The sequence below is a fragment of the Remersonia thermophila genome, chromosome 2 (genome assembly GCF_042764415.1).
Source record: "Remersonia thermophila strain ATCC 22073 chromosome 2, whole genome shotgun sequence".
Taxonomy (NCBI): domain Eukaryota; kingdom Fungi; phylum Ascomycota; class Sordariomycetes; order Sordariales; family Chaetomiaceae; genus Remersonia; species Remersonia thermophila.
The window spans coordinates 1,115,581-1,131,016 of record NC_092218.1 but is presented as its reverse complement, the minus strand read 5'-3'; the positions used below and the strand labels follow the sequence as shown (position 1 = coordinate 1,131,016).

At 62.2% G+C, this 15,436-nt stretch overlaps 5 protein-coding genes across 5 annotated transcripts; 2 read left to right on the top strand and 3 right to left on the bottom strand.

Moving 5' to 3' along the window:
- Positions 1-391: 391 nt before the first annotated feature.
- VTJ83DRAFT_1767 (uncharacterized protein) lies at positions 392-3,243 on the bottom strand (the record flags this gene model as incomplete). The annotated part of the gene is made up of 6 exons (XM_071007962.1): positions 392-582; positions 750-2,400; positions 2,492-2,787; positions 2,861-2,956; positions 3,037-3,116; positions 3,212-3,243. 6 exons carry the CDS (start codon positions 3,241-3,243, stop codon positions 392-394), a joined length of 2,346 nt encoding a protein of 781 aa, XP_070868307.1.
- A 956-nt stretch (positions 3,244-4,199) lies between these two features.
- On the top strand, positions 4,200-4,699 carry VTJ83DRAFT_1766 (uncharacterized protein; the record flags this gene model as incomplete). Its single annotated transcript, XM_071007961.1, has 2 exons — positions 4,200-4,224; positions 4,308-4,699. 2 exons carry the CDS (start codon positions 4,200-4,202, stop codon positions 4,697-4,699), a joined length of 417 nt encoding a protein of 138 aa, XP_070868306.1.
- A 1,515-nt stretch (positions 4,700-6,214) lies between these two features.
- VTJ83DRAFT_1765 (uncharacterized protein) lies at positions 6,215-8,099 on the top strand (the record flags this gene model as incomplete). The annotated part of the gene is made up of 2 exons (XM_071007960.1): positions 6,215-7,509; positions 7,616-8,099. 2 exons carry the CDS (start codon positions 6,215-6,217, stop codon positions 8,097-8,099), a joined length of 1,779 nt encoding a protein of 592 aa, XP_070868305.1.
- Positions 8,100-8,986: 887 nt separating this feature from the next.
- Positions 8,987-10,196, bottom strand: VTJ83DRAFT_1764 (uncharacterized protein; the record flags this gene model as incomplete). The annotated part of the gene is made up of 3 exons (XM_071007959.1): positions 8,987-9,604; positions 9,667-9,981; positions 10,158-10,196. The coding sequence occupies 3 exons, from the start codon at positions 10,194-10,196 to the stop codon at positions 8,987-8,989; spliced, it is 972 nt and encodes a 323-aa protein (XP_070868304.1).
- A 2,188-nt stretch (positions 10,197-12,384) lies between these two features.
- VTJ83DRAFT_1763 (uncharacterized protein) lies at positions 12,385-15,107 on the bottom strand (the record flags this gene model as incomplete). Its single annotated transcript, XM_071007958.1, has 2 exons — positions 12,385-14,840; positions 14,897-15,107. 2 exons carry the CDS (start codon positions 15,105-15,107, stop codon positions 12,385-12,387), a joined length of 2,667 nt encoding a protein of 888 aa, XP_070868303.1.
- Positions 15,108-15,436: the final 329 nt, after the last annotated feature.

Here is a 15,436-nt window from a genome sequence, read left to right as displayed (position 1 = left end):
GGTGCGACAACACCATGCCACCTCCTGGCTAGTTATTGGTCCATGGGTGCATCGTGTACGGGTACGGTAGCCGGCGGCATCACATCCCCCCGCTGCTAAGATTCGAATCGTTTGCCGGAACCGAACAGAAGGGAACCGTGGCAAATCTCTTACCGTTTCGCAGTGTGCTCTCAACGCAACACGGCCTGTCCTTGACGCATCACTTGCGTCCCTATCCTCTCCCCGCCTTGCCTTGGAAGTGATGGGGGTGCGTGTCCTCGACGGCACGGCGCAAGCAAAACCGCCCCGAAAGGCGCCTAGCAAACAGATCGGCATGGGATAGAACCGGTTCCATTCCTACCAAGCAAGACCTAGTTACTCTATAGCCAGCGTCCCCTCCCTACCTCCCTGTTCATTCTGCAACTTCGCCTTGCTGCCAGGACCACCTCCGCCTCCCTACCGACTTCTTTCTCCGCCTCTCATCCATGGAACCCGTTCCCGTTCCCGCCACCCCAGACCCGGTCCCGGATCCAGTCCCCGGCACAGACGCTGTGATTCCAAACGCCTCTGCCCCGCCCGTCGTTACGCCGCCCACCGCTTTGCCTGCGTCGGGCAACATCATTAGGCCTGTCCATGGTAACGCGAACCAAGAACGAGGAAGAGAACAAGAGGGTAGAAAAGCCGCAAGAAAAAAGATGGGGAGGGGGAAGGGAGGGCGCAACAAAGTGGCTTCGGTGCAGGAGGATATCGACAAAAAAGATGTCACGTACTCCTACCCAGGCTGATCCCCTTTCCACTCTTGGTGGATTCCATGCTGATTTGACTCCTCAACTCCCGCCCTCCTCCTCCTTCTCCTCCTCCAGCTGCTGCTGAGGGTGGTGGCGGGGGCGGGGGCGGTACTGATAATGGTGATGATGATGACGATGGCGTCTCTTTTGCAGCTGGAGCGGACTCCGCGGCCGTAGCTGACGTTGTTGTCGTTGTCGTCGTCGTCATCGTTGTTGTTGTTGCCGCCTCCCCGGCCGGTGAGTCGAGCCCTGGCCCCGTCGCCGCTTCGTTTTCCGCGGGGGTGCTCGCGGCCGGCTCGGCGCCCTGCGGCGGGGCAGACGGCGCCGGGGTCGCTTTGTCCTGCTGCTCTTCAGGCTGCGATGACGGGAGCTGTTGCTCTTGCTCTTGCGGTGGCTGTGATGGGGGTTGTTGCACTTGTTGCTGAGGCGGATGCGGCTGGCGGGCCGAGGGGTTCAGCCTCAACCATGCGCTCCCAGGCTGCTGAGAGCGGGATGTTGATCCCCCCTGTCGCAGCTCCAGCCCCTCCTCGCCGTCATCCTCATACGTGCTCCCCACGCCAACGGCCGTGCTGACGTCGCTATCGATCGCATCACTCCCGCGCAACGCATCATGGAGATGGCGGTGGTTGTTGTTGTTGTTGTTGTTGTTGTTGCTGTTGTGGTGGTGGCGGTGGTGGTGGCGATGGTGATGGTGCTTCGCAGCATCGTCGGCGGGTCTATCCCTCCCCGCCAGGTTCCAGGTCTGCCGCGCGATGCGATACCTCACGTACTCGTCGGCGCGCGAAGGCTCGTCCCCGGTAAAGCTTTCGAGGGCGTCAAAGACGTGGGGGAACACGTGCTCGTGCACGTCGCGCGCCCACAGGAAGTCGAGGTGCTCGTAGTGGGGGATCTCGGTGGCGAGGGTCTGGGGCGGCAGCTCGCGCAGCATCGTCTTGATGTCGACGAGCGAGTCGCTGCCGCCGTACACGAGGACGATGGGGGTCTTGATGTTGCGGGTCGGGTAGCGGGCGACCTTTGTGTACTTGGAGGCGGTCGCGGGCAGGAACGGCGGGTGGACGTCGTCGTCGTACATTTGGAACGACTTGTTGCGGATGATCTGGAACCAGTGCACGACGGATTTGGTGCTGGTGAAGGAGTAGAGGTGCGGGTAGGCGGCGAGCTTTTGGGAGGTGCTGATGTTGCGGGTGCGCCAGTCGAAGAGGAAGATGAGGCCCCAGTCGATGAGCTTGGTGAAGAGGGGCGGGTAGAGGATGGATTCCCACATGGTGGCGGAGCTGAGGATGGAGCGGCGGCCGAAGAGCAGGTACAGAACCTGAGGCGAGGCCTTGACGAGGGCGTCGACGATGCCGTTGGAGAGGCCGGCGGGCGACATGGCCGGGGCGAGGGCGATGAAGACGTTGACCTGGTCGTTGAGCTTGGGGTGCACGGCCAGGCTGGCAAAGGCTTGGGCGGTGCCCTGGGAAAAGCCAATGTACGACAGCGACGGCTGGCCCGTGGTTTCGAGGATGTAGCCGATGCCGTCGGGGATATCGTGGAAGGCGAACTCGTCGATGGAGAAGTTCCAGAACCTCGACGACGTGGGCGATGAGCGGATCGACTTTTTGGAGTACTTGTTGCCGCGGTTGTTTCCAAACTGGCACCGCCGTTAGAAGAAGAGGGTTGGGTTGGGTTGAGAGGGGGGGGGGGGGGGGGGCGGCGCCGCGGCGCGTCTTGTGCGTACGTACCCAGACGTCAAACCCCTTTTCCACCAGGACGAAGGGCAAGCAGCGTTGCTCGTCCGTCAGGCACACCCAGACCTCGCTGTTCATGAGCAGGCCGTGGTGCAGGTACACGACGCGCTTCTTGGTGCTGTTGGGCCCGCTGTTGACGCGGGTGTTCTCCTCCCCCTTGCGCCAGGCGAGGCGGTGCAGGCCCAGCAGGTAGCCATCCTTTGTCTGGACGACGTGCTCCTCGGCCGTGTAGCCGTACATGGCGCACAGGTCGACAAAGTCGGAGGCATTTCGGATGGACGTCGAGATGGCTGGGGCTCGGTGGTCAGCATGGCTCGGTCCCCGAAAATACCTAAAAAATACACCACCCGAACAACAACGCACATTGTCTCCTCCGCCCGGCCCTCTTCTCGGCAGGCGTGGTGAACCTATTGAACAGGCGTCTGGATATCCGGTAGCAGAGGTCGCGGAGCGAGGTGGCTGCGGCAGCATGTCATGTTAGCGGTGTCGAATGGCGGCGGTGTGGTGGCGGGGGAGACAGCCGGGTCGGAGGGTCTTACGAAGAGCCAGGGTAAAGATGCGAATGAAGGCCTCGAGGCCGACAAGAAGAAACGACCCGATGAGGGCGACATATTCGGCGCTGTTGATGCCCGGGGGGGAGGGCGTTGGTGGTCAGCCATCTGAAAAAAAAAAAGGTGCACGATAAAGTACTAAGGGGTGGACATGTTCAAGTACATGTTCAGGCGGCCGAGAAAGGGGACGGCCATGGTTTGCGGTGTGCAAGAGGGAGTCTATCCCTCCCTCATTGGGCGATGAATGAACGTTTGGAAGAAAGAAAAGGATAGGAAGAAAAAAAAACGTATCCCTCCCACCATGCGGCACGATCGATACGGCGTAACAGAGGAAGAAGAATCTGGACCGTGATGATCTGGGTTGAGACCCATGTTCCAGGAAACGCGGCGCCCATGCCGAAGGGATTCCAGCCCGGCGGTGGTGGGTTTCCAACAAGAAGGGCAGGCCTGTGACATCACATCACATGCAACGCTCAGGCTTCAAGCCGTTGGCCAGCGGTGCCACCACGTTACGGTTTTGACGATGTTCGTTACAAGGCACAGGGGGCCATGGGGTTGGGGAGAAACATTGCCACTTTCGTAAGCCATCCTCCTGGGGGTGCATCTGTTGGCAATCGTGCAGTGTGTCTGGTTTCCCGACCCATGTGGTGTACTGCGTAGGTAGAAGCAGGTTTCGACCATGGTCCTGCGTGTTTGAGCCGCCTCGCCATGACCTAAGCCAGGGCAATGCGGCAATGCGGCAATGCGGCAATGCGTTTCGAGGCCAAGGAGTTGTAAGGCGATGCCAGCGGTAATAGCTATTACCATTGATGGCTGGGGGACAGCGCTGCAAGAGGCTCGTGTGCTCGGTATTGACGAACGAAATGCGAGTCGCTTGCGTGGTAAGGTAGGTACGGTGTAACGAACGGCTGTAATAACGTAACGTTAGTTACCTGGCAAGGACAGTGACAGGTGCCAAGCCCCTCCGCTGCCCATCCGCCATCCGCCTGCGCCAAGCCCAAGCCTCAGGTATGGTACGTCCCCGTCTATTGATGGTCCAGAGCAGGCTTGCTTCCCATCCTTCCGTCCCTCCGCCCGCCGTTCATCCGTCGAGCTCGAGCGCGAGCGCATCCAGCAACCACAGCCACAGTGCCATCGACACGGGACCCAAGATGCCGAGCTCCTGTAAAGAAATACGTGCGCACCTCCCCACCCACCCTCACCCCGACCGACGATCCCCGCTGACATTGGCCCGCCTTTGCTTCGCACCGCAAAAAAAGGCGCCGCCCTGGCGCAATGCCTGCAGGAGTCCGAGTGCGTCATGGTCCAGCGCCACACGGCCGCCGAGTGCCTCCGCGAGCCGCTCGCCAGCACCCTGCCCACCAAGTGCCAGCAGCTCAAAAAGGGCTACGGCGAGTGCAAGCGCGGCATGATCGACATGCGCAAGCGCTTCCGCGGCAACCTGCCCGCGGGGTTCAAGCAGATCGAGCACGCCGACAAGACGGGCGAAGGGTACCAGCTGTACGCCGGCCGGTCCGCGTTTGCGGGCACGCGGGGAGAGACGGACGGCAACGAGAAGGAGCCGCAGGATTGGAGGGAGGCGGAGAACGAACGGTACAGGGCCCAGAGAGCCGCCGAGGCGGCCGCGGGGTCGACGGCGGGCAAGTCATGACGAAACGAAGCCGGGGAGACGATGGCGGGCGCGGTAGGAGGATACGGATGCGACGGACAAGATGGGACGCCGCGGCACGCGGTTCGGCAGCGCAGGGGCCCAGGATATCGATCCCTTGGGAAGAGGGAGCCAACCCTGCCCGTGTTCTGGACGGACCGGGCCAAGATATGGATCGCGAAGCCGTCCCCGAGGGAAGCGAGAGCGGGCGGATGGCGCCCCAAGCGCCCTCGAGCGTGTACTTGTACAACAGTGTACCTTTATGAAACCCCCAAGCTTGGCTTTTTTTTGACTCCGTCACAATCCCGGTAGGCCGAACAACACGAGACGAAGAGGGGGGGCGGGTAAGCATGGCTTCGCCACCAGGCACGCAGGATCGACTTGGATGGGAATCCTTCTGATGCATGCCATGTCGTCGACTTCCTCAGGGAGGGGAGACGCCGTGCGGGTGGTTGCGCTGGAATCCATCTTTGCCGGAGAAGCGGTGGAGACGAGCCAACGGGACCTGATTCGCATTCCCATCGCCGTCCATCCCCGTACGTGAGAATGGAGGAGGGTAGGTTAGCGTCTCGGAAACCCGGAAGCGATGGACGGCGCTCGTGAAAGCACCGCCGCCCGCCCTCGGCCAGCGCTGCGCCATGCTCGGGCCGGCTCCGGCTCGTTCCCTTCGCTGAGCTCTTTGCCAATGTTGCGAGCACGTGCCGTCCTGCGCCTCGACTCGTGCGCCGTTGAGCCATGCGCTAGCTATTACACACTGTTATAGTAGTTATTAGTGCAACGGAATACTACTACAAGCCGCCTCTGCAAGCCAGTGGCGCCCCCCCCGTGCATCGGGCGCGTGTCAGCGGCGCAAGCTGCCATTCGTTCCGGGGGTTGAGGATCCTGCGTGGCAATCCGTGCCGAGCAAATGACGAGTTGCCGATTGCTTTGTAACCGTCAGCCAACCTCGATGTCGTATCTCCCAAGGAATCGCCCTTGGGTCCTCATTCCTGGAATGCGACAGGGCGCTCGCTGCCGGGCTCGGCCAGGCACTAACTAGCTCCGTCTGCGTCGGCGCCGGCGTCGTCTCGACCTTGGGGCCCCGGCCTTTGGGGGCGCTTTGCCGGGATCCTGGTGTGTTTTTTTTTTTTTGTTGTTTCGGCCCATCCACGCTTCGGCATGCCGTTTCATGGACGAGGCTGGCCCAGCCCGTACGGGGTATATCATCATCATCATCATCATCATCGGCCTCAGCATCAGCATTAGCATCCTCCACTCGCCTCTCCTCATCCCATGTGCATCGCCTGTCTCGTCTTGGGGCTTCCCACTTTTTCGTCTTCAACAAAAATTCCCCCAGCCCATCCCGTTTTTGCATTCTTTCCAACGAGACATGCATCTCGCTCCTGTTCGTCAATTGACTTGGACTGATTGACAAACAAGACACCTCTCTTGCTTCCTTGTCCACCCTTCCTCCAACTCCACCAGCTGGTTACTATAGTATTCATCCTGCGTACGGAGCCTGTTCGTCAGCAATGCGCCATGCCGCCGCTCCCGAATCCCCCTCTCCACCGCCATCGTCGCCGTCTGGCTAGGTTCCCAACCTTCATGGCCCTGGGCTCCCTGACCCTCCTCGCTCTCTGCCTCTTCGCCGTGCATCTGCACCAGCTCCCCGCCCTCCCGCCCTTGGGGCCGGCGAGCAGCGAATTGCAGGCCGCGGGCGTGGCGTCATCGTCATCGTCATCGTCACCGTCGCTCCCCGACCGCACCAACGAGGACTTCCTCGAAACCCTCCTCGCCATCGCCGCCCAGGAACGAGACCGGCAAGCCGCCCACCTGCCCATGGAGTACGCCGCCAACAAGCGCCCGACCTTCCGGGATGACCCGCCGCGCATGGTGGACGACCTGCCGGCGGAGCACGTCCCCCGCGCCGCGCCCCCGTCGCCGCCGCCGACCTCGCCGTCCGAGCCCTCGAAGGGGGGTGGTCGGCACGGGGGCAACAAGCACAAGAACCCCGCCGCCCCCGCCGCCGGCCGCCGGCTCGTCATCGTGGGCGACGTGCACGGCCACCTCGAGACCCTCCAGGCCCTGCTGCGCAGGATCGGGTTCGACAGCCGCCAGGGCGACCACCTCGTGCTGGCCGGCGACATCGTCACCAAGGGCCCGGACAGCCGCGGGGTCGTCCAGCTGGCCATGGACCTCGGAGCGAGCGCCGTGCGGGGGAACCAGGACGACAGGGTCCTGGCCGCGGCGAGGGAGATGCGCCGCCTGGGGCTGGACGAGAAGGGCGAGCGGGAGGATGACGCGGAGCACGACGACAACGACGACAACGACGACGACGAGAACGAGGACGAGGACGAGGACGACGAGCGGCTGGACGTCGACGCCAGACGCCGCGTTCACCTCCGCAAGGTCGCGCGCTCGCTCTCGCGCGCGCAGCTCGCCTGGCTCAGGTCGCGGCCGCTGATCCTGCGGATCGGGCCGCTCCCGGACGCGTCGGCGGCGCCGTGGAACGCCTCGACCATCGCGGTCGTGCACGCGGGGCTGGTGCCCGGCGTGCCGCTCGAGAAGCAGGACCCCTGGGCGGTGATGAACATGCGCAGCTTGGTGTACCCGCGCGAGGCCAAGCATTGGAAGCTTGACGGGGCGTTGAGCAAGGGCAACGACGGCGTCGAAGAGAGGGAAGGAGAGGAGCAAGAGGACGACGACGACGACAACAACAACAACAACGACGACGACAAGCACACGTCCGATGCCAGCAGCGATGCCTCGTCCATCGACACCTCCATCGCCATCCCGGTGGACGATCGCAAGGGCGAGCCCTGGAGCCACGCTTGGTACGTCCTCCCCCCCCCCCCCCTCTCTCCTTTCAGCGCCTCCCCGTCTCCCCTCCCTCCCTCCCTGTACCTTGCATCCGCTGACCTTGCCTCCCCCGCGCTTCAGGAATCGCCACCAAAACAACCTCCCCCCCGCCGCCCCCCGCACCGTCGTCATCTACGGCCACGACGCCCGCGCCGGCGTGCAGGTCGACGCGGAGGTCACCATCTCGCCGTACCGGCCCCGGCGCAAGCGCAAGCGCAAGCACGCGCACGCGCGTGACGAGCTCGAGAGGAAAACGACAAGGGACGAGAAAAAGAAGCGCGCCGGCAAAAAGGACAAGAGCAAAGGCCGCCTTGCTGATCACGTCGGCGCCGACGCCGACGCCGACGCCGACTCGACCCTGGCCCGGAGCGCAGGCGGCAAAGACGCGCGCAAGGGCGTCCGCTACGCCTTCGGCCTCGACTCGGGCTGCGGCCAGGGCAAGCAGCTCACGGCTCTCATCCTCGAGGCCGACCCGTCCGGAAGCGGGATCCGGCATCGGGTCGAGCAGGTCGATTGCGTTGTTCGAGGAAAGAAGGGCAAGGGCAAGATGCACGACTTGCGGTAACCTATTCTTCTTCCTCTATGGTACCCATTTTCTTTTCTTTTTTTTTGTTTTGTTTTCTTTTGTTTTCTATTTTATTTTATTTTTTGCTCTCACGGTTGGTTTTTTTGGGGGGGAGGAAGGCTTGTTTTCTCCAAGTGCATCGTTCGGGCTGTCTCGTGGTTTGGGCTCAGCTGGGCCGAGTGGATTCGACGAGAGCACGGCATAGCATACTATAAGCTTTGACATGGCGTGGCAGGGCATGGCATGGCATCATGCGACATGGCGGGCGTGCGCGCGCGCGTATGTATACGATCCTATCATCCTGGATGTGTAATAGTAGCATTTTTGGGCGTTGGGTTGGGTGGCTAGGCGGCGGGGGGGTTCTCTCTGATTGACTTGACTTGGCTCTCGGGCACTTTGGGTATTACAGAAAGGATGGTTGTTTGAGATTGTAGAGAATCAACGGGAAAAGCGATAGCATACTATCGGGTGCTGCTGTACGGAAACACTCAAGCATCGCCTCGAGGGTTGCATGATGTGAAATAACATTGCCAAAGACATGACAACAAGCATGATTTTCAGCCTATGAAACCTTTCTCCGGCTTTCCTGTGTATTGGTTGTAGGATTTTCTCTGTCGTTTGTACCGTGGAGGGAGAAGGTACTTCAGGTCAGCCCTCATGGCTGACCTATCCTGCCTTCATGATGACAAACAACTCAATGCCCCAGTATTAACTGACAGATTTCTTTTTTTACTTAGAACAACCGTGTGTTTTATTCAAATCAGACCTACCACCCTCCGCATTCTAAAGCTTGAATCGTAAACCATCATGAGACCTTTGCTATTTTTTTTTCATTACCCTTCCCACGCCAGCCTACTTCAAACCCCCCCCCTTTACGCTCGAAGCGTTTACTGCAGCTTGGCGCGGATGATGTCCTTGAGGGTGATGGCGTCAGCAGCAAACTTGCTGATGCCCTCGCGCAGCTTCTCGGTGGCCATCTGGTCCTCGTTCAGGTCGAAGCGGAACGACGACTCGTCGTTGATGTACGACTTGCGCGGGATGTCCAGGGTGGCGGCGGCGGCGGCATCGAGCTTCTTGACGACGGGCTCGGTCGAGTTGAGGAGCTCCTCGAGGAGGGAAGGGGAGATGGTCAGGTAGTCGCAGCCGGCCAGCTCCGTGATCTCGCCCGTGTTGCGGAACGAGGCGCCCATGACGATGGTCTTGTAGCCGTACTTCTTGTAGTAGTTGAAGATGCTCTTGACCGAGGCGACGCCCGGGTCCTCCTCCTTGGAGTAGTCCTTCTTGGTGGCGGCCTTGTACCAGTCGAGGATGCGGCCGACGAAGGGCGAGATGAGGTAGGCGCCGGCCTCGGCGGCGGCGATGGCCTGGACGATCGAGAACATGAGCGTCAGGTTGCAGTTGACGCCGTGGTCGCGCTGCAGGATCTCGGCCGCCTTGATGCCCTCCCAGGTCGAGGCGATCTTGATGAGGACGCGGTCCTTGGAGACGCCCTCCTTCTCGTAGAGCTGAAGGAAGAGCGGGTTAGCCTCGGGGTCTCGCTGCGCGCCAGCGACAAGAGCATCCTTACCTGGATGAGGTGCAGGGCCTTGTCGACCGAGGCCTTGGTGCTGAAGGAGAAGGCGGCGTCGACCTCGGTCGAGACCTTGCCGGGGATGATCTCGAGGATCTTCTTGCCGAACTGGACCAGGAGGTGGTCGAGGGCCGAGTCGACCTGCTGCTCGATGGAGCCGCCCTCGGCCTTGGCCTTGGCGACGGCGGCGTCGAGCAGAGGAGCGTACTCGGCCTTCTTGGTGGCGGCGAGGATCAGGGACGGGTTGGTGGTGGCATCCTGCGGCTTGTACTTGCCAATCGAGACGAAGTCACCGGAGTCGCTGACGACGACCTGCGCGGGGTGGAAGGGAACAGAGTCAGCAAGGGAGGTCTTCTTGTCGTCCTGAGCAGCCAATGGTGCATGCGGGCGTCTCTTGGGAATGGTGCGTCTTGCCGGCGGTGCTGCCGACCGTCATGACCACCCACGAGGGGTTTGGTGGGGTAACGGGACAAGAAAGACAGACGTACGGTGCCGGAGGCCTTGAGCTGCTCGAGCGAGGAGGACATGATGGGCGTGTGTGTGCTGGTGTGTGGTTGGAACTTGGAAGCAATCCCGTGCAGAGGAAGAAATCAAAGGGCTCAAGAGTGGTATCACAAACGACGGCTGTGGGAACAAAAATAAAAGGCTCAAGAGGAGGGAAAAAGGTTGGATGTTGGAGAAGGAAGGGGGAAAAGGTTTGGTTGCCGATGCGATGGTGGTCACGGATAATATGGGTTCCAACTTTCGCCTGACGTGGGGCAATGGCAGCTCGTCATCAGACAAATCTAACCCCCAGGGTTCCCAACAAAGGCCAACCTGGAACCTCTTTTCTCCCCTGCAGTCCCTCCTCCCGCCTCCCGCCTCCCGCCTCCCGCGGCACTGGCAGCTTCTATGGGTCCCCAATGATGCATCTCCCTTCTCATCTTCCATCAGCCAGCGCCTTACCGCCCTGATCCTGACGAAGAGAAAGAGCACAAAAAGAGAGGCCATGAGGTACAAGCAAGGTGAGGAGGGATGAATTCCCCTTGTCTCGTTACCTGGAAGCCTCTTTCCATCCCATTGACCTACCCCCCATCCGATCTGTCTCATCCCAAGCCTTTTGCAACCGGGAGCTTCTTCAAGTGGCAACCTGACTAATCGGGCTGGGATTCCTGACGACCCTTCCCTTAGCTACGCAGTAAGGAGGTGAGATGGGCGATTGTCCTGGGATGGGATGGGATGGCGCCGGCCGAGTCCGAGTCGAAGCCTGAGTCGAAGCCCAAGCCAAGAGCCCCTCGTGCTGCCCCTCGTGCTACCCATTATGCATGACCCCTCGATCAAAGATTGATTCGAGCATCCCAATGGAAGACGTTGTGGTGGTGGTGGTAGTGGTGGTGGTGGTGGCGTCGGCGGCGGCGGCGGCGGTGATGATGGTGCCTTGTTGTATTAACGGAAGAAGGTTGCCTGACGTCCCCTCCCCCGCCTCCCGCCCCCCTCCCCTCCTCTTCCAACTGCCGCCTTCACCAACAACTCTCACATCACATCGTCGATCCCGAGCTCCAACCACACCTCACACCTCACACCTCATCTGCTGCTGTGTCTCACATCTTTGGCATAACCCGACCCCAACCCCGACCCTGGAACAACATACACCCACCACCCTCACCCAACGCTTTCACTTTCTCCCCCCTCCCCCCCCCCTCCCCCTCCTCCCCTCCAAGGTTTCATGGCCCATGTGCCCAGCACCCCACGGTATGATTGGGCACATGTCCCCTGAAACCTTGAACAACCCAAGACCTCACTAGCAATGTCAAGTCTTTCGAGGCGGATGCGATGCGGCGTGGGCGGGGGGGGGGCCCAAGTCCCCACCTCTGAGAATAGCCGGGAATGCAAAAGTGGGGTCGCTTTGACCTCCCCTTACCTGAGGTGCCTACTGCGTACTGCGTAGGTCCAGTCGGGCCCCCGAACCCGACCCCACCGCCCCGCGAGGGGGACCTACTGCGTAAGTAGGAGCACACGCCCGAACCCCCTCCCCTCCCCCCCCCCACCACACTCGCTGAGGCGCAACCAAAGCAAAGCTTTCGAACAACCCCCCCCCCCCCCGTCTCTCTCTCTCTACTCCCCGCGGCGCGGAGAAACCTCGCGATTTCTCAGGATTACGTACGGCTTACCTGGCTGCCCGAGGGGGACCGGAGCCGGGTCGGAGAACCTTTCATGGTTTACATAGTGTTCCATGTTGAGCAGTTCCTCGATCGCTCGCTCGCCCGCCCGATACACCTCATGATGAATACCTGATACCTTACTATGAACGAACTAACGTAGACAGGTCTACACAGCAGAGCCGCAGGCGAAACAAGGCAGGTTAGGTATGGTACGTCCAGTACACTCGCTACCTTGGACGGTACACACCGTCAGTAATGACACAGAAACATCTCCGTGGACAAAAACCCCCGCGCTTCGCAGACCGACACTCATTCTGCAACGTTTGACAAGGAACACAAAAACTCGAGGTGATTTCTGTTGTTGTTTCGTCAACCCGCTCGCGACCAGGAAACCTGATTTTGTCATATCCTATTTGTTTTTCTAATCCGCCCAGACCTTCCAATCCATCACCGACCGACTTCGGAACCTGGGCTTTTTTGCACCATCAACCTCTCCCGCCCCCTTAGTACCTCAAGCTAGGCCAGGCTTACACGTGCCAACGGGAACCACCATCTTCCTTGCGACCGACGCTGCTTAATCCTCCGTGATATCGCCATACTCCCAAATGCCCCTCCGGCCCTCCTTGGCCTCCTTCTCGGCCTCCCGCAGGCTCTTGAGCACCGGCTCAAACACCTTGCTCTTCTCCCAGGCCTTGAGCTTCCGGGCCACGAGCGCGTGGCCCTCCAGCACGATCCGCCGGTTCACCGACTCGGTCGCGTTGGCGCTCTTCTCCGAGGCCGGGTCGTACAGCGTCACGTAGCTCACGCCCTCCTTGGCGTCCACGTAGTCGAAGCACCCGACGAGCTTGCGGCCCTCGGTCAGGTCGTACAGGAAGCTGACGGCGTCGCGCAGGTAGTCCTCCGAGTTGGGGAGCTGGACGAACGACAGCTGCGTGTCGATGGCCTGGGGCTTGAGCTTCTGCACCGAGAACTGGGGCTGCGTCAGGGGCCGGAGCTTGCTCCAGGGCTGCTTCTCGCTGTTGCCGTAGTCAATGTACACCACCTCGGCCACCTTGGCCGCGCGGTCGTTGGACCGGACGCGCGCCCGGTACCACTCGCCGTCCTCGCTGAACTGGGCCGCCACGTAGTCGCCCGCCTTGGGGGCGTCCTTGAGGGGCGTGTTGTTGACGGGGCTGAGGTGGAACTGGCGGAACTGGTCCATCAGGGCCTCGAGCGCGTCCGTGCCGGCGCCGATCTCTTGCACCTTGATCCGGCCGTTGGAATCGATGTTGGTGACCACGATGTCGCGGTAGTCCTCGGGCTTCTTGTCGATGGCGACGGACGCGTCGGCGGCGGCGGCGCCGCCGGCGGCCCCCGGCTCGCCGCCCTCCTCCTCCTCGGCCGCCTCCTGCGACGGGTCCCAGTCGTGCCACAGGCCCTTGCGGGCCTGCTTGGCGCGGGCCTCGGCGGCCAGCAGCTCGGTCGCGTTGCCCGACTTTTCGGCAGAGTACCGGTGCACCGAGGCGAGGCCTTCCTCGACGAGCACCTTGGCGAAGCTCTCGCGGTTGACGTACAGGTCGCCGATGAACCCGCCGACCTTGTCGATGTCGTGCACGTCGATCTCGCAGTCGCGCTGGTTGCAGCGGCGGTTGGCCAGGTCGAGCGCCTCCTGCCCGAACGGCTCGCCCTTGTCCTGCGCCGTGCGGCCGGGGGCGCGCGGGGCCCGGATGCCGGCCAGCACGAGGGTGATCTTGACGCTCTCGCGGGGGATGAGGATGGTAAAGCGCGAGCCCGACTTGCAGAAATCAACGATGCCGGGAACCTTGCGCTGCCGCGACAGCGTGCCCAGCTGCAGCTTGGCCTTTTGCACGCTCTCGGACATGTCGACGTACTGCCTGGTCTTGGGCGGCTTGCCGGACCAGATGCCCTTCTTTTGCTCCTTGGCCGCCTCCTGGGCCGCCAGAAGCTCGTCGTAGTTGGGGGCGCGGTCCGTGTCGTCCTTGCGGTGGCGGATCACGGTGGCGTAGCCCTCCTGCACGAGCTGCAGGCCAACGTTCTTGCCCTCGCGCGTCACGGTGGCCACGTCGCGGGCCTCGAACTCGTCGCTGGCGGGCTTGGTGCCGTCGACCGAGATGCGCACGTGCTTGCCGATGAGCTTCTTGCGCACAAACTCCTTGGCCTCGTCGCGGTAGGGCGCCTCGGACGCCTCGGCCGTCCGCGGCCCGCGCACGCTGCTGAAGCTGATGCGCTTCTCGACGCCCGCCTTGTTGCGCACCAGGATCGTGTCGGCGCCGATCACCTTGACGACGGTCGCGTCCGTCTCCTTGCTGTCGGTCGCCTTGGCGACGAAGCCCTTGTGCAGGCGCCGGCGGGCCGCCTGGGCCTCCTTCTCGGCGGCGCGCAGCGGAGCCATGTCGGGGCCGAGCAGGGTCGAGTGGAAGTCGTTGCAGCGGGCGAGGCCCTCCTTGAGCAGGAACTCGGCGATGTTGCCGCGGGGGTGGATGATGGCGCCGACGAGCTGGCCCTGGGGGCTGGCGCCGACGATCTTGACCTTGACCTGCCGCTGCAGCAGGCGAGCCTCGACGAAGGCGCGGGCCTCGTTGCCGAACTCCTCGGCGGGCTGGGTCTGGCCGCTGGGGCCGGCGCGCTCGGTGGCGGGGGCGCGGATGCCGGCCACGAGCGTCACCACCTGCCAGTGCTTCTTCTCCGTCAGGAGCAGGCGGACGAGAAGGCGGTCGCCGGCAAAGATGCGCTCGATGATGCCGTCCACCGTCTTGCCCTTCCACTGGGTCATGAACTCGGGCCCGCCCAAGTCGTGCTGAACCTCGATGGCGCCGCCCGGTCCGGCGTGGACGCCCTTGCCCTCGTCCTTGGCCTGGGCCTCGAGGCTCCGAAGGTGGTTGATCTTGTCAAGGATCTCCTCCGACTCCTCCTTGCGGCCGGCGTCTTCCCGGACCTTGGCCCAGCCGGCCTTCACGGCAGCCTCGGGGAGCTGGGTGCCATCCTGCAGGACAGCGGTGCCGTACTCCCGACCCGAGTTGGGGATGGTGTCTGAACGGGGGTGAGCATGCATGTCCATGACGGATGCATGGGAGAGAGGTACGCACACGAGACGCTGAATTTGACCTGCTTGCCGACGACCAGATTCCGGAGGAACTCTCGGGACTGAAAGGCGTAGGACTCGTCGCCGTCCTTGCTCAGGCGAGGGGCCGACACGTAGGCAAGCGAGAGAGTCCTCTCGGCGGCGGGGTTGTTGGGGCTCGTGAGGACAAGGGTGTCGCCGCTGAGCACCGACTTGACGTTGGCGAGGTAAGCCATGGTGACGATGCCGGGACGAGGGCCTAAGCAACCGGTGGGAAGGGGAAAGGGGGAGGGGGGTAGGGAGCGAGAACGGCCGAGAAAGAGGTTTCTCTATACCCGAAGCAACAAGGCGATGGCTTGGTCAGCACACGGTTCCAACGACCAGGAAAGCTCGGGCAGAATCCGTCCACGACATGGTGAGGGGAAGGCCTCTAGCCGTCATGGCTTTGTCTCGCACGGCTTCCGGAGGGAGGTGGCATGTATGTGTGCGCTGGCAGGCGGCACAAGGTACCGAGCATGAGGGTCCGGACGTCCATCCCCCCAGCTGGTTGTTCCGGCATGGGAAT